At 26.6% G+C, this 24,425-nt stretch overlaps 1 protein-coding gene across 5 annotated transcripts in view; it reads left to right on the top strand.

Annotated features, from left to right (window-relative positions):
- The first annotated feature begins 445 nt into the window (after positions 1-445).
- The window catches only part of LOC103573390 (pleckstrin homology domain-containing family G member 5), a 51,635-nt gene continuing 27,655 nt past the window's right edge, over positions 446-24,425 (top strand). Inside the window, exons 1-6 of one of the 5 annotated variants that reach the window (XM_053739112.1) lie at positions 7,303-7,499; positions 8,431-8,894; positions 9,735-10,093; positions 13,590-13,668; positions 16,926-17,019; positions 19,110-19,236. In XM_053739112.1, the coding sequence (XP_053595087.1) occupies positions 8,723-8,894; positions 9,735-10,093; positions 13,590-13,668; positions 16,926-17,019; positions 19,110-19,236 (831 nt within the window). In that variant the 5' untranslated portion in view covers positions 7,303-7,499; positions 8,431-8,722. Of the gene's footprint in view, positions 532-7,302; positions 7,500-8,043; positions 8,256-8,407; positions 8,895-9,734; positions 10,094-13,589; positions 13,669-16,925; positions 17,020-19,109; positions 19,237-24,425 lie in introns of those variants that run through there. The other 4 variants (XM_008552465.3, XM_053739114.1, XM_053739104.1 and 1 more) reach the window with 4 other exon arrangements.

Raw genomic sequence — 24,425 nt, forward strand, 5'->3', positions numbered from 1 at the left:
AAAAATTCTGTCTTAAGGGTATAATGACATATTTACCGCATAGTCACATGGCTTTTACTGACAACCTTACAATTACTTTCCCTCGTGTATCATTCAATTCCAATATTACTCTAGGGACGATATATATACATAACACTTATAAGCTTATAACTTGTTATTAACTTGACGATTGATGCTTACTTAAGTATATATATATATATGTTTTTTTTTTTATTGCTCCTATAATTATTATGATCGACCGCATGTAAATAAATAAAAATAACAATAATTCAACGTGATTTATGCACTTTTTTAGGTTTACGGCCCTTGTAAAAGTACGAAAGTGCAACGTCACCGGGACATTTGAAAGTTATTTCCGGTGGGAATCAAAGTCGATGTTTGACACTCGAAGGATAGTCAAGGATAGAGCTTGCGGGGATGATTGTGAATATGTCTGTATAGAAGCAACGTCACTGGTATGACTGTATACAATACAAGTGGACGAAACTCCCGAGACCAGTAGTTGGAAATGAAAACAGACAACAGCCAAGGGTAAGTTAAATATATACATATATAGAACATACATATGTATACTTTACATAGATTGTCTATAGACACTTACAATAGAAATAGATATAGGGAGGTATAGTAAGGGAGGCTTTGGCGCGGTTGAGGGTTCAAGAGATTACTTGGTAGTGGGGGTAAAACGTTCCACCCCGTGTCAGGTACTCTGGCCACGCGGTCCTCCGCAGTAGTCAGTTCTATTGAAAACATCCGATCCCTAACGCGTACTTTCTCTGTTTACAAATTACTTTTTATAATATTATTATATTTATTTATCTATTTATTCATAAATATTTTTAAATTATTCAAGATTTATTTAAATTTGTGATTTAAAATAAATTTCGCGCCAAATAATTTATTACATGAGGTATGAAAAATTTTAATTAAATATTGTTGTTAATTAGTATAATTAGTTTTTTATTTCTGATGAAAAAAAATTCATGAGCAATGAATTTTGAATAATGAATTTATTAATTTTTAAAATAAATAAATATCCGAATTAATAATTTAATTGTTTGATAATAAATTGACGTGGTAATTAAACTAAATTTCGTATTAGTAATCAATACGCTTTATGTGATAATATTAATTAGCCGTCGAAGACTTCCGGCCAGAAGGAATTAATTGAGCCTCAAGAGTGAGATAATAGTTAGCTCGTTTAAATTTAATGAGAATTTCAATAAAATAGTATTTAATCTCTCTCACAGTTTTACTTTAATAACTCAAAAGACTGAAAGTAAAAAATAAAAGAATAAGTCATCGAACTTTTTTAAAACTTTTTATATTATTTTTTTCTTATGGGTGATTTAAGTTCATTGATTGGAAATATATAACCATTTACTGTAAGAGTTAATCATTTTCTTCGTGACCATTTTTTACTACAGTAATAAGATTACTTCTTTATATGTACCATTATCTTTTTATGTCTTATGAAAGAGGTGAGAAAAAAAGCGTGTGTATGAGATATAAAAAAAAATAACAGAAATAAAAGTCTTATAGAGAATAAAATGTGACGCGAAATAATGCGGTAGGGTGCGAAAGCTCCTACGAGTTGTTTCAGCAACGTCAAGTTCTTTAACATCATCTCATTTATTTTATTGTAATTTTTCAAGTCCTCCGAAGTATATACAGTAAAAAATATCAGTATTGGTAATAGTATTGGAAATAAGATAGCGTAAAAACTACTTCACCATTTATTTTCGTTTATTCACCCTCTCGATAAGCCATCATACTGTTTTTAAAGAAATTTGTTTGCATGCCACCATATAGTTATTTATTAACTCGGCTTTATATTTTAATATAGAAAAAGATAAAAGTAAAAAAAAAATTCATAGCTAATTTTATTTATACAAAAATTTATATTTAACAATAATAATAGTAATTACCGTTGACGAATTATCGTGACAATTTATCTAAATGTCGTGACCATCAGCTCTTGACCTTTGACCGTATCGTAAGTGCGCAAGTAGACGCAAATTTTTAAATTTGTTTTCTATTTTTAACGTTACCTCAACGCCCCTATCATAATAATTCTCCAACATATTATTATGATTAACATTATTGATGTTACTGTTTTCTTTTTTTTTAATTTTAAATATAATATCGTGGGCGTATATTGACTATTCACGATTTTTTTAGTAACTTATGTACAAATATATGTCTTTATACGTCTTGAGTAGACGTAGTTGTAAATCAAATACAAGTTATAAAATAAGGACAAACTGTAGATCTTAATTTGGCATAAGGCCAAATGTGGTCTTTAACTATATGTTTGTAGTGATATTATAATAATAATAACAATAATAATAGTTATTATTATTATTATTGTTGTTGTTGTATAGTTCATATACTATGATATAGAATTTCCTGCCGCAACTTTCGCCAAGTATACAAGTATATATATAGTAAACTTTATCAGTTTAAGCCTCATCGCTTCCGCATAATCCTATCATTCAGCTAATTCCACTCTGCATCGTAAACAATTGACGATGCTTTTTTCTTATCACGTACTACTGCTATTAGAGAAAAGTTTTATAGTATTTAAAGGTGTTTAATGTATACTATTGATTTTTATTTTAAACTGATGTATTTTTTTTAACTCCTCGCTGTGTAAATTAAAAATGTTCAAAAAAAGAGGTTATTTTTCGGTCCGATTTTCGAAAATAGATTTTTCATCAGATCTCAATGTTTTGAGACCCTAGGAAGTTATTTTAACTATTTTTGGATGGACGTGTATGTTTGTAAATTAATTTTTGTCGTAGGATGTCTTCGGAACAAATTGATCGATTTGAAATTAGTTGGCAACAAGAGAAAGAGCTCATCAAGACAAATCTGATTAGATTTTGAAGTCGATCAGTGAGTAGTTTACGAGTTATATGAAAAAAAAAAAAAAAATTAGAAAATTTGTTTTTCGAGATTTTGTTCACGTAACGTAAACTGCTTGATTTGCTTTGAAATTTAATCAAAGCTAAGTCTCAAAAAGTATTTTTGATTGCTGCAATGCACGTGAAAATCGGTCGATTTGTTACAAGGATATTGTTGGATACACTGTAAAAAATTTTCGGAGTAGATTTTTTATTTATTTAGTTCCCTCGGAGTGGATTTCACTCCGAAGGAGAGTTTCGGAAAGTATTAAATATAAAAAAAATTACTAATACATAGTGAGCTTAGGTCTTTGATATTTTGACATTTATATTGAGTACGGAAATAATTACGAGCTCCCTTTCCATACTCACGCAAAATGATTTTTAAAAATTATAACCAGCTGATAATCAAATTTTAACGAATATAATTCCACTGAGCCACAAACTGTCGTATGATTTACACCAACCATACCATGAGATAACATTTCATATTGTACCGAAATATGAAATATTTCCATAAAAACTATGTCGCTATAGCTATTCAATAATTTAATATTTTCACTATGTATCATATATATGAAATTATAATTTAGTGAGTTACTAAAACATTTTATAAATTAAAAACATAATATTTTAAGTTTAATTATTAATATCTGAATGAATTATTTATTTAAATAATTATGTTTCTAATTAACAGCTGTTTCTATTAAGTATAAATTTATTTAAGTATCAAAACTCCAGACCAGAGTGAATTCGGATTGAAATAACCTCCGTATTCACTCCCAATCTTGTACAGTATAAAAGTTATTTTTTTCAGCGAAATGGATTGTTTTCGGGTCCGAAAGATTTTTTAATAAAGAACTCAAAAATTCAAAAATACTTTGAGCTCGGAAACAGCGGGAAGATTCGAGGCTGGCTCTTAGGGTCAAAGCCGTTCTTTAGATTTTTTTTAATTAAAAAAAATTGAAAATGAAAACAAGATTGTATAGAGTCATACTGAGACATGAGACACAAACACTTTATTATTTTTTATACAATATATGATATTGTACTGATATATGACATATTGCATGGTGTCTTTGTTATATATTTTTAATCGCATGAATATTTGAAACATGTTTCAAAAAATATTTAAAATGTTAACGTACATACAAATACCGGAACAAGAATAGAACATTGAAAAATATGAAACAAATATATCATCTCCTGTAAGGCATTTGCTTTTCTCTTGAAATCTTATTCTTTTGAGTAAATATGTATATCAAATATAGTAAACTATACAAATATATATTTCAGATATTTTTATAATATAGAATATGTACATAGAAAAAAGAGGACAAGAATATTATTTACTCTAAAGTTATTCAACAAAAAAAATTAATTACAAAACCAAGTTTTTAAAAATATAAATTTATAAAAAATACTCTTTTACGAAAAAATCAATTTTTATAAAGTTCTTGACTTTACTGAAATTTTATGCCGAACATTTAAAACTTTTACCATTATACGAGATAATACTTATCGTTTACTACAACTTTTTTTTTTATTATTTTTTTTTTTTCCATCAAATTGATTTTTTTTTCCTCACAACATTAATTACTTATGTTTACTGTCACTGTCTAAGACGTATAAAAGTTATCGTCAATTTAAAAAAAAAAAGCATAAAAAAAAGTAACAAATGATTGCTTCGGTATCGCAAAAAAATTTTAAACAATTTTCGTACATTAATTAGAGTCTAATGCTTTGTGTTTCAAGACGTCTTCGCGTGACTTTAAAATCATTATAGCCGTCTGTTGCTATTTATAACTGTTTAATGACATCTTACCACGTAAAAATATAAAAAAAAAAACTGGGAAATAATAACAGTAACAATAATGATAATAATAGGTAACAGTTTTTAAGACTAAAGTACATAATAAAATATACCGAAAGGTAACATTTATCGAATTTTAAAATTTTCTCGACAGTAATTACATATTTATCCGATAGAATAATATAACAACATTGAACAATTAGCAGGATTATTAGGGAATAAAATTTTCTCTGAAACTATTGACTTGGAAATTGGCATATATATTTCTTGTTTAACGTAGACACTCTCTAAGAACTCATTTTATGAAACTCCTATTAAAAATAGACTTTTGAACATTTTACCTAACCCTTTCATTTGCTATCTACCAAACGCGATTGCTATGACCAGATGACGTAACAACCGTCGCCATAGATCGCGACCAAGATCTCCGAAACTATAGATCTCATTAACTTGAAATTTGGTATATAAATTTCTTTCGCGACGTAGGCGCGCACTCAGAACAGATTTTACGGCCACAATCTTAAGTCGGTAAGAAAGCAATACTCGCTTATACAAAAAGTTTGTTTTTCTTAAACACTCCTAAATAACTTTTGTATATATAATTAAGCATTATTTTGAATTTTTTTTTGTTAAAACTTTTTCAATAATCGAAAGTGTCAGTCGAAAAATATTAATGACTTTTGTTTTATGATAAAAGCTACTAAATTTTTTTTCTTCCTTTACATCCAATAATTATCTGGAAATTTTTTCTATTCACTTTGAATATCATTTAAAAAAAAATATATATATATTTAATTATTTCCACAAGTACTCCATTTTGCTTCTCTCTCCCCTATATATATATTTTACAAAACTCGGACTTATGATTAGAATTTCCATATTATATACACGGCTAAAATTATATAGATATATATAAAGTGATATTAAAGTTATCTAGTCTATACTGACTTGGTAGTTTCATTTAAAAGTGGATTAATTTAAAATAAGTCTAATGAATGTATATGAATATAAATATAAGAATGCATAAATGCATTAATTTTTATTCATTCCTTTTAATATCATTATCTAGCAATATATATGACTTAATTTTTTTTGGAGACATCTACCCACCTAACTGCTTCCTACATATCCCAGTACTGCCGAAGAAAAGAAACCAGAGAAAAGCATATAACAGAGAACAATAGGCGTGAGTCGGCTAAATAGAAGGGTCACGATTATTTATGAACAGCTCATGCGGAAGATCCGCCTTCGCTAATATCCTTCTTCCTGGCTTATTTATTTCTCTATTTACCTTATTTTAGTTCTCTTTAGTTTAACAAAGAAAAAAAACACTGTACATAATTTGAATATATATAAAATGTGCGTCGCTTGTGTGAGATTAAAAAAAAATTTTTTTTTTTCATTTATAAAGATAGTCCCTCACGTCGGCAATTAATTTAAATGATTACTTTTAATTATGGCGGAATATTTTATTTCCATATGGCTATAATTTAAATACAAAAAAAATTTTATCTACAAAATTAACGGCTCTTAAATGTTAGGTCGATGCACTAAATGCAATAATATAAAGTAGTTGTGTTCTACTTACTTGTGGGAATCATTGATTTTCTTACGTATAGCAATAGTTAAGTATAATTATATTTAGGGTAGTTTTACTGAGGTAATAAAAAAATAATAAATTTTTAAAATACCTTTTTACTAACAACATTTTTTTATTAACATTTCTAATTAATATTATATAGGATATATATGTACATTTAATGATATACACATCTGCCATAAGATATATTTAAATTTACTATAATAATTATATACATAGGGTTGGGGGGGGGAATGTGGTACACCCAAAATTTTATATTTTAAACGGTTTTTAAACATTCCAAAATCACTTTTGTAAATATAATTAAACGTTATTTTGAATTTTTTTTGTTAAACTTTTTAAAAAATCAATTGTCAGTTGAAAAATATTAATGACTTTTGTTTTATGATACAAACTATTAAAAATTTGTTTTTTTTTTCTTTTGTATCCAATAATCATGTAAAATATAATTTTTTTTCATATAAATTACTTGCAAAAAAGTTTAACTTAAAGTCATTTAAAATCCAAAAATTTTTTTTTACCTTTTTTAGGGGGTACCCCATTTTACCCGCAAAAATGAAAAAATTTTTTTTAACAGTAACTGAAAATTTTTGCCATTTACTTTGAATATCATTAAAAAAAAAGATTCAGTGGGAGTTCTCGAAAATTTGGTATTTCCTTAAGTACTCCCCCCCCCTCCCATATATATATTATATAGATCACTCATCAATAACGTTAAATAAATGCACGCGTGTTTCTTATCGTTATCCGATTTAATGATGTTATAAAATAAGTGAGTGAGAAAGTGTATATACATATATAGACTATAAGTTGTGTATTAGTCGAATGAGATAAAGAATAAGAAATGGTAGTTGTATTTGAAAATATATGTGTATATATATGTATACTATAGTAATATTAATAGTGTTAGTGACGTTCCCTTACTCAACTTAAATTTCGTCTCCTTCCATTGGATTATTTCATATCGCCATCAAGTGCTTATCCACGCGGTTACCTATCTTTGATTTCTTGCTTAGTCGAACTTTAATTGTGCACACAGACACTAGATTAAAATTTTAAATTTATTACCTTTTTTTTTTTTTTGTTTTTCAAAGTATTATTCCGATTTTTATTAAATAGTTACTCGTGAATATTGATTGTGAATAAAATAAAATTATTTTCAAGTGCTAAAATAATAATAGTAATAATAATAATAATTATAAAAACGATTATGTGATATTACTTAACGGATTTAAAATTTAAATCGTTAAAAAAGTTTTTTGCTAGACGATGACGATGATGACGACGACGTTGCACCTGGAGCGATAAAAAATTAACCGATAACGCGCGCTATCTTGGCATTTTAACTCGTCCCTGAATTAAAGATATAGTTTTTTGTCTGTTGTTTATTCAAGTTACGAAATATTACGTTCAGTATTTTTATTAAAACTCAAATTATTTTATTAAATATTAAAATATATGACAAGGATAGAAATTGATTTATAATTAAGTACTTTTATCGTTTACGTTAATAAATTATACAAAAGTCGTTTAATGAGTCAAAAAAAGTTAATTAATTATTTAAATAATCATGACAATACGTAATTAATTTAAAATTAAATTAACGAAACAATAATAATACAAATGATTTATTCATTACTCATAAAATATATATATATATATATATATATATATACATATATATCTATATATTATTCACAATAGGAAAGAAGTTATTGATACACCCATGCATATACATAATTAACAGTATTGCATATATTTAAAATAGATATGAAAAAAATTAGATATATTTATTTTTAAAAAATACTTTGCTGATAATATTAATTCGTCTATTTGTGATATCAGATTATTTTACAAGTAAAGTAGGTAAACTCTCATACATAATAATAAATTCCAATGTAATTACGTGACGAAAATAAAAACTCTTAACACTTGGGTAAATATTTAGATAAATGTATTGTAAAAAAAATTTTATTATTATAAATAATTCAAAGTTAAAAATTATATTATTCTTGTTGTTATTATTTGTATTTAAAATATTATTATATATTTTTAAAAATTAAATGAGTTTGATATAAATGAATGTAGTTGTTTTTGAATTGACAATCTAGATTCAATAGTGTGTCAGAGTTGAGTACGTATGACTAATTAATAACGACAACAACAAGAACCATGTATTAATCCATTTTATATGCATAGAAGTATATATATAATATATATAATCCCACTTACATTTTACAAGTATAATATATCTGCACATCGTGTAGTTGTGTGTGATTGTGATATGCGTGTATATCAAAGTTTGATAACGATATTTTTGATTGTCATGCTGTCAATTTACTAAAAGTGCAGTGAAGTGTTTTATATTTATATATATAATAGTTCGTGACAATTATTTTAGAGATGACTTTGAAAAAAGATGGGGATAAAAAAAAAACTAATAAAAAAATAAATAAATCAAATAAAAAAAGTAAAGTGTATCCGACAATCAATGAAACGACAAAAGAACAAAACAAAAATTCAACTGGTGATAAAAGTGATGATCCTAATTCTGTAAATTTTAAAAATAAATTTGGTATGTCATCAAATATTATTTATACTTATATATATATACAGACAAAAAGGATTACTTGTCACAAGAAATTTTGCATTATGAATTTAAAAAAAAAAAATTTTTTTAGAAATGGAGAAATTTTGCATCAAGAAAATATTTTCATGCTCTATAGATATGTTTGTTTTAAATTCATAATGTCAAAAATTTTTTGCACCAAGAAATCCTTTTTTTCTGAGTATAAAGTAAAACCTAGTACCCGATCAGGAAACTAATACTCAATTATTCCATGTATTTGTATATCTATATTTAGTAAATTTTACTAAATATAGATATATAAGTACATGAGTGAGCGGGTTCTCTGATTAGGTACTGGGTCTCTTACCTTAGATGAAAAATAAAAAAAAAGATTAAAGTAAGAGACCCAGTACCCGATCAGGGAACTAGTACCTGATCACTCATGTATTTGTATATCTATATTTATTAAAGTTTAGGGAATATATAGATATATAAATTCACGAGTAATCGGGTACTAGTTCCTTGATCGGATACTAGGTCTTTTATGTACCTGAAGATCGGAACGTTTTTCACGCAAAGAAAAAAAATGGAAAGTGAAAAAATCTACTGGGTCACTAGATTTCTTGAATGTTTCGTATATAGATGTTGGTATATGAGCCAAAAATCTTGAGCCAGCTCTAACCAGAACTATCCCTTAAGCAGTTAAATTTCAAAAAATTTTCATTTTCGTTGCATGAAAAACGTTTCGATCTTCAGATACATGATCTTTTATATATTTACCTTGTATATATAATACAATATCTGATGATTGATGATAATTTTGTTGTATAAAAATGTTGGTTTTAGATGAGGGTGAAAGCGCTGGTAATAGTAAGCTTGACCGTAAACCGTCTCTAAGACGTAAATTAGGAGCTTTTATTCGTGGGAGCGCTGACTTACCATCTGTGATTAACCGTAGCTTTCAGCCGATACGTAGAAGTTTTAGTTTCAACAAAGACTTACATCGTGCTTACGAAAATCAACATCATCATGAGTATGGCAGGACACGTAATGCCCAGTGGTACAACAGTTTGTGTTCTTTGGCGGAAGTTGATTCGAAGGATGAAGGAGGACAATGTATCGCTAAGAAAAATATTTATAGTAATGACTTTGCTGATTTTGAAAAATGTCAGGTTTCAAGGACTCATAGTTTTTTGGATAATTCTGTAAGAATAACAATTTTAAAAAATCATTTTTTTATTTTTTAAATTAATGCGTAAAATATACTTACACAGAAAAAAATAATTTATTTGCTGGAAAAAAAAATCTGAAAATTGTTAATTGCCTGCTAGCTTCAGGATCATAAATTTTCTTAGGACTAGAAAAAATTTCTCACCGTAAGAAATTTTTTTTCGCCCCAAAAAATTTCCTCTTGTCTTGAAAAATTTTTTTTAAGCTAAGAAATCTTTTTTTTCTGTGTAAATATACAGTTATTGTCAAATAGATGAAAGATGAAAATTTTAAGGAAGAAATATATAAATATAAAAAAGTTACAATCTCTTAGAAAATATAAACGTGCACTCATGCATAGGTGGCTGCTGAATTATAAAAGCTTTTAGAAATTCTTTGAAATTTTCGTTACTCATGTACATTTATACAAATATATATCTATGTGTGTACAGATATATCATTGTGTGAGTGTATATCGTCAGTTTTTTTTCTAGTTTTACCACAAGATTCACGGGTCTAGTGGCATTGTATGTATCCAGACCCCAAGCCCGGCTCGTTATTCACGCCGCAGTTCCTTTTTCTTTTTATTTCTCACTACAATAAATTTACAGTCTACCCTGTTTAGTAAGGTGAAATAAAATATATACATACACAACATAACCCCGGACTGTTAATTATCTAAAGAGCTGTTGAATTGTGATTGTTAAACCGCAGTAAAATATACAAATTTTTTTTTTTTCGGTATTCTGACGGATTATTGCCTATAATTAAAAATAAATATTGAAATTTTTATTCACGATCAAGTGAGCCCACGAGCCTTTAATTAGTTTAATAAGTTTACTTGCCAATGCTGGTTTACCACAAGTTTTCTACTAGCCATTTTTTTTTTTATTACGTTAAGTCGATTCGGGTTTGTAACCGAAAAAAAAATAAAATTCTATAACTTGTGAATATATATTTAACATAGGTCAACGTTATTTAGTTTTTTATACTTATATAAATAATGGAACATATTCGTAAGAATTTTATTTATTTATTTATTTAGTAGTTTTTATAGAAATCTTTAATAGTTAAAAATTTCTACATATTGACATTTGTCTTCATGACGAAATTTTTGAAAAATTTCGCTACTTCCGGACTCAGCTCGGCGAGCTGACGATTAGTTTAGAAATTTCTATAAAATTTATCTAAAAGCTATTTAAATAAGCTTCAATTTTCATGACTATAGATATGCTTAGACCTAAGAAATTATTTATATTACCACTTATTAAATGAAATTAAATTTGCTATTGCATTCGTTTTTGATGATATTTAAAAAAACTTTTTTGTGGCTTTTCCAATACCTCCAATTCATGGCTATACACCTTTTACATATATATATCATGAAATCTACTTTCATATCCGCTGCCGAATTGCCATTTTTTAAACTGTCTCAATAAACTAAATTAATCATTTATATTGATTTTATACATAAATAAACAAATAAAAAAACACCTTTATATATTTATATATATTTATATACATATATTAGTAAATATAAACCGCCATGTAGTTACGTCAATCAAATTGATATTGATATCAAAAGATCTAAAAGGATATTTCGTAAAAGTTGTAGATGATATCAATAAGATTAATGATAAAATGGTTTTGACAGTAAATGTACGTATCAAATAATAAATTAATGTACTGCCCGTGATATATATTATTGATAATAATTTATTAAATAATAATATTCTTCTTTTCCGCATAATTGATAAAATAGTCATACTCTAACTGTAGAAAAAAAAAAAAAAATAATAAAAATTTATGAAATAATGCTTTTGATAAAATCCTCTGTTTAATAATAACTATTACGATAAGAGTAAAGTTGTAGGTTGTTTTAATATATAAATTCTTAGATACTAAAAGTACTTAAGGGTTGTAAAAAGGTAGGAACGGATTTATTGGAAAACTTTGTATCGATACCCTCTGGGTTCCTGGTATGAGATGGTGGTATGGTGAGGTGCAGAATAGTTGTTTCTGTAAAAGCCGATAATAGTAACTACATGCCTCTATCATGTATTTGCAATACAGCGGCATAGTAGTTAAATTGCGGTAACCAAGTTGCAAGCAAAAGCATCCTGTCTTCTGTCATGCTATCTCTCTAGTACTTAATATTTATGACTACTGTGTTATTGTTTTCTAAGGATTTAATTGCTTTTCCAATTATTTATTACTATAATAACAACATTTCTATAAGTCGATTCATTTATTTATTATCATAGTATCTATTTTCTTTTTATTTTTGTTACTTCGAATGACTAATAGACCTCTATTTTAAAAAATTTTCCAACTGAACGTGGGTTTAATACGGAGTGAATGCAAAGTGGATGATTTGTAATTTTTTTACTTCCCTCAGAGTAGAATTCACTCCGAAGGAAAGTTTATTTTAACATTGAAACGCGAGATTAAATACATGGAAAAAAAGATTTTTGCTGGCTGCTGACAATTAATTAACCTTAGGATGAAAAACGATTTCAGATTGCGTTTGGTGTCAGCCTCCGCCTACGGCTCGTGCAGCCAACCACTCTGGACTGAAATCGTTTTGTTTCACCCCTTGTCACACAATTTACTATTACTGACCCCAAGAAAACGTTGACTTGCGCCAAGAATTTTTTTTCCGTGTATGGATTAGAATAAAATCCACATCACTCTGGTGAAAAAAAAAATTCCCTATTTACGCCGTATGCGGAGTGATTTTTTTTTTAATCTTGGGAACTTTGAGTCCCAGAGTGATTCGAATTGAAATAAAATCCATATTCACTCCCGATTTTTTACAGTGTATGCTTTATTATTCTTTATTGAATTTCCTTTTGTGATATATAACAAAAGCTTTAAATTAAAAAAAAAGAAATATATGAAACATTGATATCTACTAATAACGAAACCTTTGATGTAGTCGTCAATAAAAGTGAACTCTATACTGTATTAAATGTACATATGTAATATTTCATTGAAGTAGAACTCAATGTGACAATCTAAAAGATGGCTTTCCAAAATAAAAGTTAACTTTGTTTTTCGGTTAAATTGTACTATATGAGTATGTATGTAATTTGGACAAATAAAATTACGAGTAGGTCGAAAATAAGATAAAAAAAAAATATCTTACTAAAGTAGTTGCAACGAAAAGATCGAAAAGTTTTTGACGCTAACACACTTTATGAATCTCCAGTGGTAACTTTTTACCATATAATTTATGTCTACTTTTATATTATTATTTTTTTAACATAAAATAAAGTTTGAGTTGTAAAAATATATTATTGCATTAATAAACGAATAATGAAATTCTCCTTTTTTAAAATACTTATTAAAAAAACTTTTAAACTAGCTTTCATCTAATTATGAAAATCCATTTATACTAAAAAAAAAAAATTTTTTTTTTAAATTTTTATTAAAAGTTTTCTTGTAACTTTAAAAATAGCAATCGTAAATAAACTTTTTTTTTGTTTCCAGACTGTTACCAGAAGAAGACAAAAAACTAGCGAGCAATTTACTTACGGGCGACACAGTGATTACTATGATTCTGCTATTGGTAAATATATGTTATGATAATTTATTTAGAGTCTAATTTGTTTAATTTATGAAAATTTAAATAATAATTAGTTTATATTTAAGTAAGACCAGAATAGCTCGTTAATTGTTCCTCGACAGGGGTGGTTTTTTTCCTCTAGCGTAAAAGCTTCAATGGCACCCTTCCCTGCTCTCTTATGTCAACCGCTATATTTTTAAGTATGATATAAAAGAGAATAATTAGCTGACAAGTTGATTAATATAAATCACGACTCATAAATCGGTGGTAAAATTCAAACAAATTTTAAAGAAAGCTTCTCATTAAAATATTTAAAATAAAAAAAAAAAATCCTTTATCCCCATGAAAAAAATTTATAAAAAAAAATATAAAAATAATATTTTTAACAGCTAACTCGTGGCCGATTTTCATATATATTTTATATATATTAAGTGTAATTTAAAATACATGTATGAAAATATTTATTTTTATTATATTTAATTTTTTTATATCATACCGATATATTTTTTATACTTTTATATATAAATATTAAATATATTTTTTTCATATTTTCATACTTGTATTTTTTATATATTCTAAGATGTATTTTAAATTATATTTGGAATATATAAAATGTATACGAAAATCGGCCAAAAGTTAACTATTAAATATATATATATATATATATATATATATTTATATATTTTAACATGTTCTTTTTATAAATTTTTTTCACGGATGTTTATCATACAATTAAAAGAATTTCGTATGTCCATTTCAACCTTAAATTTTAAAAAGTATAGATTTTACAGGTATGCAAGTGACATGAGGGTCGGTATATGTAAATAGGGCAAACGAGATAGTTTTTTTTTATTCAAGCAGCTTTTATTTGGCCACCAGCAAAATAAATTCGATTATTAACCGACTTTCGAAAACCTTCAACATTCAATTCCTTGATTGACTTGATGTCGTGCTGTGAATGATGACTCATTTCAACTATATTTTTTGTGTTATAAATGAATATATATGAGGAAAAATTGCATTTTTATTTTATTTATAAACTTCGGTTAAAAATAGCCCAAATTATTTGTCTTCATACCGGCTCTATACGATAATCACAGTCATATATTTTAATAACTTTTTTTTTCATTGATGACATAAATTTTGGACGTTCATGTTTATGTAAAAATAACCATTAGAAGATTTTTGTCAATATGTAGGGTAGTTATTTTTGACAAAAAACAAAAACAATCCATATATTTTCGTAAATAATGTTTTTTTTTCGGGTTTTAATAAGAGTTTCCCCTATAATATAACCGACTCAATTATCCGCGAAGATAAACTGTAGTATTCAAAAGGTTGTCATATCATGAAAATAACAAATAACCTGCCCAAGCATCATAAATAATGAAAAATAACTTGCAAGTTTTATCACTGAAATGTGATTATAAAAGACCATGTAATCGATATTTTTAATTTAGAAAATGAATAGCTAAAAAATGATCGTAATGATAAGGAATTTATATTCAACAGAATAAGAAAAATTTAAAAGTAAATATAAATATATAAAAATAATAAATCGTCTTTTTTTTATCCAGAGATTATCCTTATTAGGGGTTGAAGCTAATCTATCATATGGGGATATAGGCGTCGTTTGACAAGATTATTGCAGACAAAAATTAATTACACATAAATATATTCTTTTGATTTTGGAATAAATAAACACTGTAAAAAATTGGGGGTGAATTTTAATTTTACTAGAATCCTAATTGACTCCGTCACTCGGAGTTCCGGAGTTTAAAAAAAAATTCAATCTGCATGCGGAGTAAAAAGGGAGTTTTTTTTCAGCTGAATAATTTACAAGTAGTTTGAATGTTATTTGAATCTGCATTTACTCCATACAGGAGTAAATTTCACTCCGAGGGGGTTAAATAAATAAACAGTTATGCTTCACTACTTTGTATTTACTCCAAGTTACTCCGCTAATTTTTTGCAGTGAGATAAGAGTCAAATGGATTTAAAAAAATTTTTTTTTCAAGTATTAGGAGACGGTAAAACATAATGGGGTCAATCGGATCATTTAAAGTTAAAAAAAAAAATCTTCAATCATATCATTAATTCTCGAAATTTAAATTTTAATAGTTTAATGGAAATCGCTGTTCAAATAATTACTCAACATTAATTCCGCCTAAATATTTTCCTCTTAATAAATTTACTTTTCAGAAAAAATAAGTAGAAAATACCAAAAAAAATTACTTTGGTCGGAATTCTTTCTTATGCGTCTTATTTTGCCTCATTTTCTCGTATTGACACAGCAATGATACTTTTTCAGTTGATTGATTACTCAAAGCACTTAACATCAAAAGATTTTTTTTTCTTATTATTTTATTCAATTCGATAAAGTAAATCAAATAATGTTAATAAATTATTTATTTCATTATTCGCTAATAATTTTAAGACCATTCTCAGACAGAGTCCCTCACTTTTTAAATATAGGCAATGACTTTCAACTGTCATAACCGTATTAAAATTTTATTAATTAATTTATAAAATATTAAAATTTTAATTGAAAAAAAGACAACGTAGTAGTAATTTCGCCAAGATATAGAATTTTAAAAAAATTACTCTCAGTTGTTATTAATTAGGCGCGAAACGAAATTTGGTAAGTGAATTTTTGCCTGAAAAATTTGAAAATTCGAATTATAAAATTGACATGAAGATTTTACTGGAATTTATTTTACAAATTTCGTTTAACTCCCAATTGATGTCAACTGAAAATTATTTTCTTTTTGAATCTGTACCTCTGTGAAATTACTACTATGTTGTCTTTTTTTTCAAACAAGGTTTAAATTGTTTTTTAATCATTTGATAAAATTTAGATACGCTTATGACAATTAAAAGTCATTGAAAATTTAAAAAAAGTGAGGGACTTTCAGAGAATGCTCTTAATTTTTTCACTTAAGAAATTTCATGTTAGTTTAGAATTTACTAAATTTCTCTTTTTATCTATTGGTTAAATGCTCTTAGTGCCATGTGCCAGTATCTGCTGTCAAACTATTAAGTTACAGAAACTACGAAATATCGATTTAAGTAATTAAATTATCGCCGCTAGGTGGTCAAGACTTAACTTCACAACTATCTGGAAATCAATATAAGAGACCATAAACACGATAAAATAAATTTTTTAAATTACTCATAAATATCTACAATAAATAGATTGTTAAAAATAAAACCAATAAAAACCAGCAATACACTTAAAAAAATAAATAATTACTTTTCAGATTTAAGTAAGCCGCCTTTTGAAGCGTGTAGTTTACCAGTTTTAACGAATTTGTTTAAAGAAAAAGATGAAGTGGAAGTGGAACCAATGCGAGTGTAAGTTTAACATTTTATATCTTATCAATAAATTACCGTTGCAAGGCCATTTAATGTAGTGTAATAAAATAAATCTTATCAATCTATATATCGGTAACTGTGCACGGAACATACACAAATAAACAGTTATACTTTTATTAAATAATCAGAAATCAATAAACTTTATCTTAATGAGCTGAAAAAAACCGATAAAAAAATTTTTTATTTCATACAATATAAATTTTAAAAAACTTTTCACCGCTAATTTAACCGCTCAGTAATAAATTTAAATAATCTGAAATACAGTTAAAAATTAATTAAATATTTTTTAATTAAAAAAAATAACTGGGCTTAATTATATCGGAAAAATAAAAGAGAAAAATGTTGATTTGTAAAAATATTATTTATCAGTTATTATTGTATTTATTTTTTATAGAGATCTGTGAATTGTTTTCGAATCAAATTGAATTGAATATTTATGTATATATTCGAAATTTGAATCGAATAATTTAAATTTTTGAATAATCCGGTAAAATCGTAATTTTCGAATTATTTGTAACTTTTAAAATAATTCAAAATTTCAAATTATTCGAAACTATTCTTAACCGCTCGAATTATTCGATTCGACTCGAGAAAACTCGGAGCAGCTATCAAATATCAAAATTTTATTTATGGAGAGCTTAGTTTTTTGGAGTTACCAAAAATAATTATTTTGTAAATTCATATCTGAGCTCTACTTATCGCTGACAAAAATTTGAATCATTGAAAAAAATATTACAATTCTAAGTTGTTCAAAAAAAAAAAGTTTGGAATTATTCGTACACTTTCAAATAATTCGAAAACTAACGAATAATGCAGAGTTTTGCAAATGTCAAAAATTTACGGATAATCCGTAATTCGTAAGTTCGAACTATTCGCATACTCTTAATTTTTTATTTACTTACTCGTATAAAAGTAAAACAAAAAAAGTTTAGTAAAATTTGATTGACTTTCTACATAACAAGTAATAAATTAAACTGATAGCCGCGAGAAATCTTTTTGTAAATGTGAAGTAAACCACAATTCACTCATCTTTCTTTTAAAGTATGATATATATATATATATAGAACAAGTAGCATGGTGACATTCTTATTATTAAGTGCTGCTCGTGACACAACCCTTAAGCTTTTTGTGCATTATAATAACTTAGTCTCGTCAAATAACTTTTTACATTCATTGTTCCGTTGTTTAACTTTTAAACTCATCTTTTCTTTAAAATTAATTTACAATACATAGACGGTGCATTGTATAATTGTCATCTCTAAAAAATAGTTTTCCTAAAGATTTCTTGATTGAGTGTCACATAATTTTTCACGAGGATAATTTTGTTGATGCTATGCATGTTTTTTTATATTTTTGATAAAAAAATTTTTTACTAAGTTTAACTTTTACTTTTTTTTGTTTATTTTTTAACAATAAAATAGTTATTGGTATTAAAATTCCAACATACTTTTCGATTACTGTAAATTTTATTAAAATAATTCATATTGTTACAAAAAATTTAAAGTGAACTTCAAAATTTGAAAGAATACTGCATTATAAGTTAAGTATTTTTGGAAATTAAAAAAACAATTCAAGAGTAAAAAACTTTTCATTGGAATACTTCTTAGGCACATTTTTTTAATTTTTCAGCAAAAATAATTAAAAAAACTATGGACAGTATTCGACTTTTATTTTAACTTTTCACGAACGAGGTCAGGTTCAAAACTTTGTATGCTTTTGAATTTTTTCAAATTTCAAAAAATGATTAAAAATTTTGAATTGTTTAAAATTCAGAAGTTCACTGACATGAACCTGTGTAAGATATTTTTTTAAACAAACTCTGCCAAGATCATATTTTAAATAAAATAAACACTAACAACTTTATCGTTTTTCTAAAAATTTAAAATACATATTTTTGGAACCTACCAAATAAATTATTATAAAATTCAGTTTAATTTTGAAGCTCTCTACAAACAAATATAATTTTTGTCAGGGTTCACTTCACCTCAGTCGGTTCTATAATTATGACACTATTGTGCATAGTTAATAGCATATATGTAATTAAATATAGATACGCACGTAATTAACAGTTGCAGGAGAGAAAGTAGTCGAGGTTGGAACGCATGGGGAATATTAAGATCGAGTGCGCGAAATTCGTTGCTGCGGCTCAACACCTCTAGCTCTACCCTCGGATTCAAGGAACCTCCAGATTACTCGGTAAGTTTATTTATTATTATTCATTTATGTTAATAATTTTCACGTTTATACAGAATGCACAATGTTTCATATTTATAACATTCTACACTCTATTCAATGAATAGAGTATCTGTTACTTTCAAAATTTATATATAAAACGAGCATTTTCTCTTCAGATTACTATCTTTGTTATAATATGTATCTGCGTACAGACCATCTATATTATTATATATATATATATATATATATATATAGTTATATGAATGATTCAGTATTTCTGTCTATGCTTTACTTCACTTTGTACATTTATACAGTAAAGCAAGTATACGCCCAAGATAAAATAAACTGAGGATATAAAATTATTAAAATGAATTCAAGTGAATACAGTAATATTATTTCCGAGATACTACGAATTATTATTTTCGAATAAACAATTTTCAAAATTTACTTTTCCATTATTATAAATTCCGTTGTTCTTTTATTAAATACTTGTCAGAGTAATAATTGCATACTCAAGGATAACTTTTTTTTTTTTTTAAGATGATTCATATCTTTATATTAAATTGTTTTATTTATTTATTTATTAACGTCAACATGATTTATTATTATTTTTTTATTTACAAATAACGTATAATTTATCAAATATCTTGTAGTTATGAAAATTATTAATAATGATGATGTGATTGAGAAAAAAAATATTTTATAAAATTTATGAAAGATTTATAACATGTAAAGTAGCGTATACGTCATTGATTTCTTCTGTGTAACCCCACGTGCTAGGTCTATTCTCTCTATACAAACATTTCAAACCAATCGATCCGTCAAGCTATCAATTATCATGTCTACGGGTATTGATCAGGAAATCCATGAAAAGACTTAAATATTAGTGTGTGCTGTTTATATAAAGATATATATAATATACCACCAAAAAATATTTATGATAAAAAAACCGATTATGTCAATTTCATTGTGTTGAACACACATACATTTTATATTTATGTCCCATGAAAATGTTAACCGGTAATTTTGGTGACAAGACTATACCAGGAATAAAATTCATATAATTTTTTATTAACATAAAAAATGTTATTTAAAAATTTATTTATTGTCTACATAAATTTTTAACTTTCATAAATTTATAGCGATTATTTTTATCGCATTAACCCGACGGATATAGGTACATATATATCTAGGGATGTTTACAGTACATCTATATATCATAAATATAATACCAAAGACGAATTATTTTAGAATCCAATTGGTAAATCTACTGAGCCGCAGCAAAGGAGCCGTTCATTCTCTAATTTCCGTTTTACCCCCGATTATTTCCTTCGTTTAATCTCCGTTGGGAAACGGTTACGATGGAAATATATATTTTTTATATTTTACCTCTCATTTTTTCTGTTGATGGAATTATAGTGATAAGCTTCTTTTTCATTTCATTTTTTAAAAAAACAATTACTAGAATGCAAAAACATTTTTTCTACACCAATTATATTTTTCTTTTTTTTTTTTTTTAACATAAATTTTATTTTTTAATTTAAATTTTATTTTTTAATAAAATGACATAAATTAATAACATATTTATTATTTTGACATTAATATATTAAAAACGGTACACAATGAAAAAAGGATTTCTCGGCGCAAGAAATTATTTGGATTACAAATTGACGTCAAAAATTTTTCTTAGCTCAAGAATTTGTTCTCACCTCAAGAAAATTTTTATTTACATTTTATATAAATAAATATAAATTTATTTAAGTATCAAAACTCCAGACCGGAGTGAATGCGGATTGAAATAAAATCCGTATTCACTCCCGATTTTTTTCAGAGTAAAAATAAAATAGGTACACTATATTTACAAATTTTTTAAAATTTTTCATAACTCATGCCCATTACTTATATTTTACATTTGAGAAATATTAATTTATCCATTCAGAAAAAAAACTAACAAACTCCATCTGTTACCGTAAAAATTAATAATTTAACATTTGGTGTATCATAAATTAACCTTACAGTAATAATATTCAAAAATATTCATATTAAGTAAATTATTAATTATACAAACATCTGACAAAATGTTTTAATAAAGTAAAAACATAATAATAACACTCATATATATTTGATCAGAGTAAAAAATTTACCAAACAATATGAAGCTCGGTATTTATTAAAAATTAAATCAGCAGCCAGCTAATACATTGACTTACTCTACTTAATTTGAAATTTAATCAACATTCTCCTCATTGTTTTGGACGTAAACGTTTATTTATTACAAACCATTAAGTAAATAATTATCATAGTACTCGTTTCGTTTTATCTTTTATTTATAAATGAGTTATGGAAATTAAATAAAAACTTAAATAAAAGTATGGCAGGGTAAAGGGGTACATGCGCGCGCTTAACCCTCACTGGTTATATCCTCTAGGGGTTGATGTCGGAATAAAATGAGACTTCGTCCAGTTCGTTGCGCGACGGTAAACTCGAAGGAACCGTATCGAAAATAAATTCAAAATAATAAAATAAAAACAAAAGTTTTTAATATAAATTCAATTTAAATAATATGACAAATTAAATTAAGTGATTGACTGCTAAATTAGGTCGCTTTATATTTTATTTTAATCGAGTGAATACAAAAATTTTAGTAACGAAATGTTACTATATACTATATAAGTTTTTCATAGGGCTTGAAAGGATAGAAAACAAATCCAATTGACTTGCCGATATTTTTTTATTGTGTCAATAAATTTTTATCTGAAAATTTTTTTCTCTATGATTTCCCGTTTTTATTTTAGTCTCTTATTCTTATTGTCAATAAAAATCATCACTTGGTAAGATATTAATTTATTCATAAATTAAATTTTTTTTTTTTTTTTTCATTTAAATAGTTTGGTCATAAATTTAATAATTTTATGTAAACACTTAAATGTATTGCAAACGGAATAAAATAAATATCGAGTCCAATTGCAATGTTGATTTAATATATTGAAAATAAATTCAAATAATTACGAATATCAATGAAATATTTTAAATTAAATAATCAATGAAAACAAAAAAATTAAATAATAGATTACAAGTTTATGAGTTAAAGTTCAAAGTACAGAATAAAAAAAGAATAGAAGTAGCTTATAAATTAGTAGATATCGTACTTGAGTATATATATTCTCATATTGGATCGAAATCGCCGCGTTTAGTTACTAAGTTATAGCTATGAATATATATCACTGTATGTGCATAGATATGACGTTTATATAATTCGCAAAGATAAACAAGATCTGCAAAAGTGTTAGAGGAGTAAATTTACAATATTGGAGCTATATTTACTCGTTATTATATCAAAGTCAGCTGATTATTAAAGTAAAAATAGGTGGCGAAGTGAAATAGTACTTTGGAGTTTTGACAGACGCGTATAACATTTATATTGATGTAGAAATTGCCACGATTGCGGATATACACAAACACAAACACGCTTGGCCGAGTTTAATATCGGTATATATATATGTAAATATATGTATATGAGGTTAAGAGGCAATGGGTATATCGTAACAATGCGCTCGAATGCACCTAATGCAAGCACGTTTTCCGGTTTGGCGGGAAGCTGACACCTAACTTCTGGCACCAACTGTTACGGACCGTTGCGTTTCCAACGTGATGCACGACATCTCGACAAGAAATTAATTCAATACATGAATTCAACTGTAATTAAATAATCCGTGAATTAACATTTTTTTTTAATTTTAAATCATACATGGTAAGAAATATTTTCCGGGCATCACTATGCTAGTATGGGCGTGAACGCTGTAGTATATGGTATCGAAGATCTTTATACATTGTAAAATTTCATGCATAGATGATTCGACCATTTCGGGATTAGTAACATTGCACTCAGAAAATTAAGTAACTGTGTTTATTACGCTAAATTTTTAATTCCAATCATCTAGAATGATTGGAATTAAAAATTTTCAATAAAAAAATAGTTATTGTTATAATTTTTTTAAATAGAATTAATAATTATTGGATGATAACTTCGATAAAATAAATTTCGTACCAGTTACTATCAGGATAATAACAATTATAATTTATGATGGCAACTGTTACCATCTGGATTATAAATATAACTATTTAGAACGATAATAATAATTAACTCTATGAAACATACAGGATTGTAAAAATTATCATAAATATGGTGAATATTACAATCTAGATGATTTATACAATCATCTACACTGAAAAAAAAATGTGATTACCGTAACCATCTGAAGTATTGCTAATAGTAGACAGTTGTCATAACAAAATGTATCTTTGATTTGGCAATACTAGTTTGCTGCATTGACTATCTTCAATTTTAAATAAAAGTATTGTCAATTTAACCATATTCTTAGGTTATGTTCCCCATACTTGGTATTGCTGTCCTAATGAATCCCATAGATTGCTATCATAGCAATCCAAATTGTTAATATAGCAATCCGGATTGTAAATATACTAATACGTATTGTTAATATAGCAATACGTATTGCCGTATTAATCATCTATATAGATAGTTGATTTAACAAAACATTGTTTGAGTACAATAGCAATATAGCCTTTACGCAAATAAAGTATTGCTACATTAACAATCCACGATTTTCCAAACTTTACATGGTTACCATAACCTAACGATATTGTTATTATTGTCATCTCACCGAGAGAATGCACCTCGGGTGTCGTCGGTTTTTACTCCCACCCTAGATGTTTTATATGCTAAATGTTCTCCTACTTTTCTGTGCGCATGCGCAGTTCATAAATGTTTGGTAGTGGGGGCAATTTCCGAGGTTTATTCTCTTACTGGGACTACAATACAGTAATATTTTTTTTTCAGTATATATAATATTTACTACTATCTGATTGATGGTAGAAATTTTTACCATAACTAGATAGTAACTCGTATTATTTAATTTCTGAGTGTGGCGATAGTTGTCGCGGACGCTGCAATGTCAGTATGGCCGTCAGGCCGTATCCACAATGCTTTTGGCCCTTCTGGCAGATAAACCTAGTCTAACTACATCTATATAGCTTTGGCGGTAATACGATAGTATACATTGATCGACACGCCAAAAATAATGGCGGGAAAAACTAGTAGCATTGTACCCTCAGCATTGTAGTATGGGTCTCAAGGCCATTCTGTTTCTGTGCCAGCTATGCATACGTGTGAGCAATGCAATATCTCCGGTA

This window comes from Microplitis demolitor, chromosome 1 (assembly GCF_026212275.2).
Source record: "Microplitis demolitor isolate Queensland-Clemson2020A chromosome 1, iyMicDemo2.1a, whole genome shotgun sequence".
Lineage (NCBI taxonomy): Eukaryota > Metazoa > Arthropoda > Insecta > Hymenoptera > Braconidae > Microplitis > Microplitis demolitor.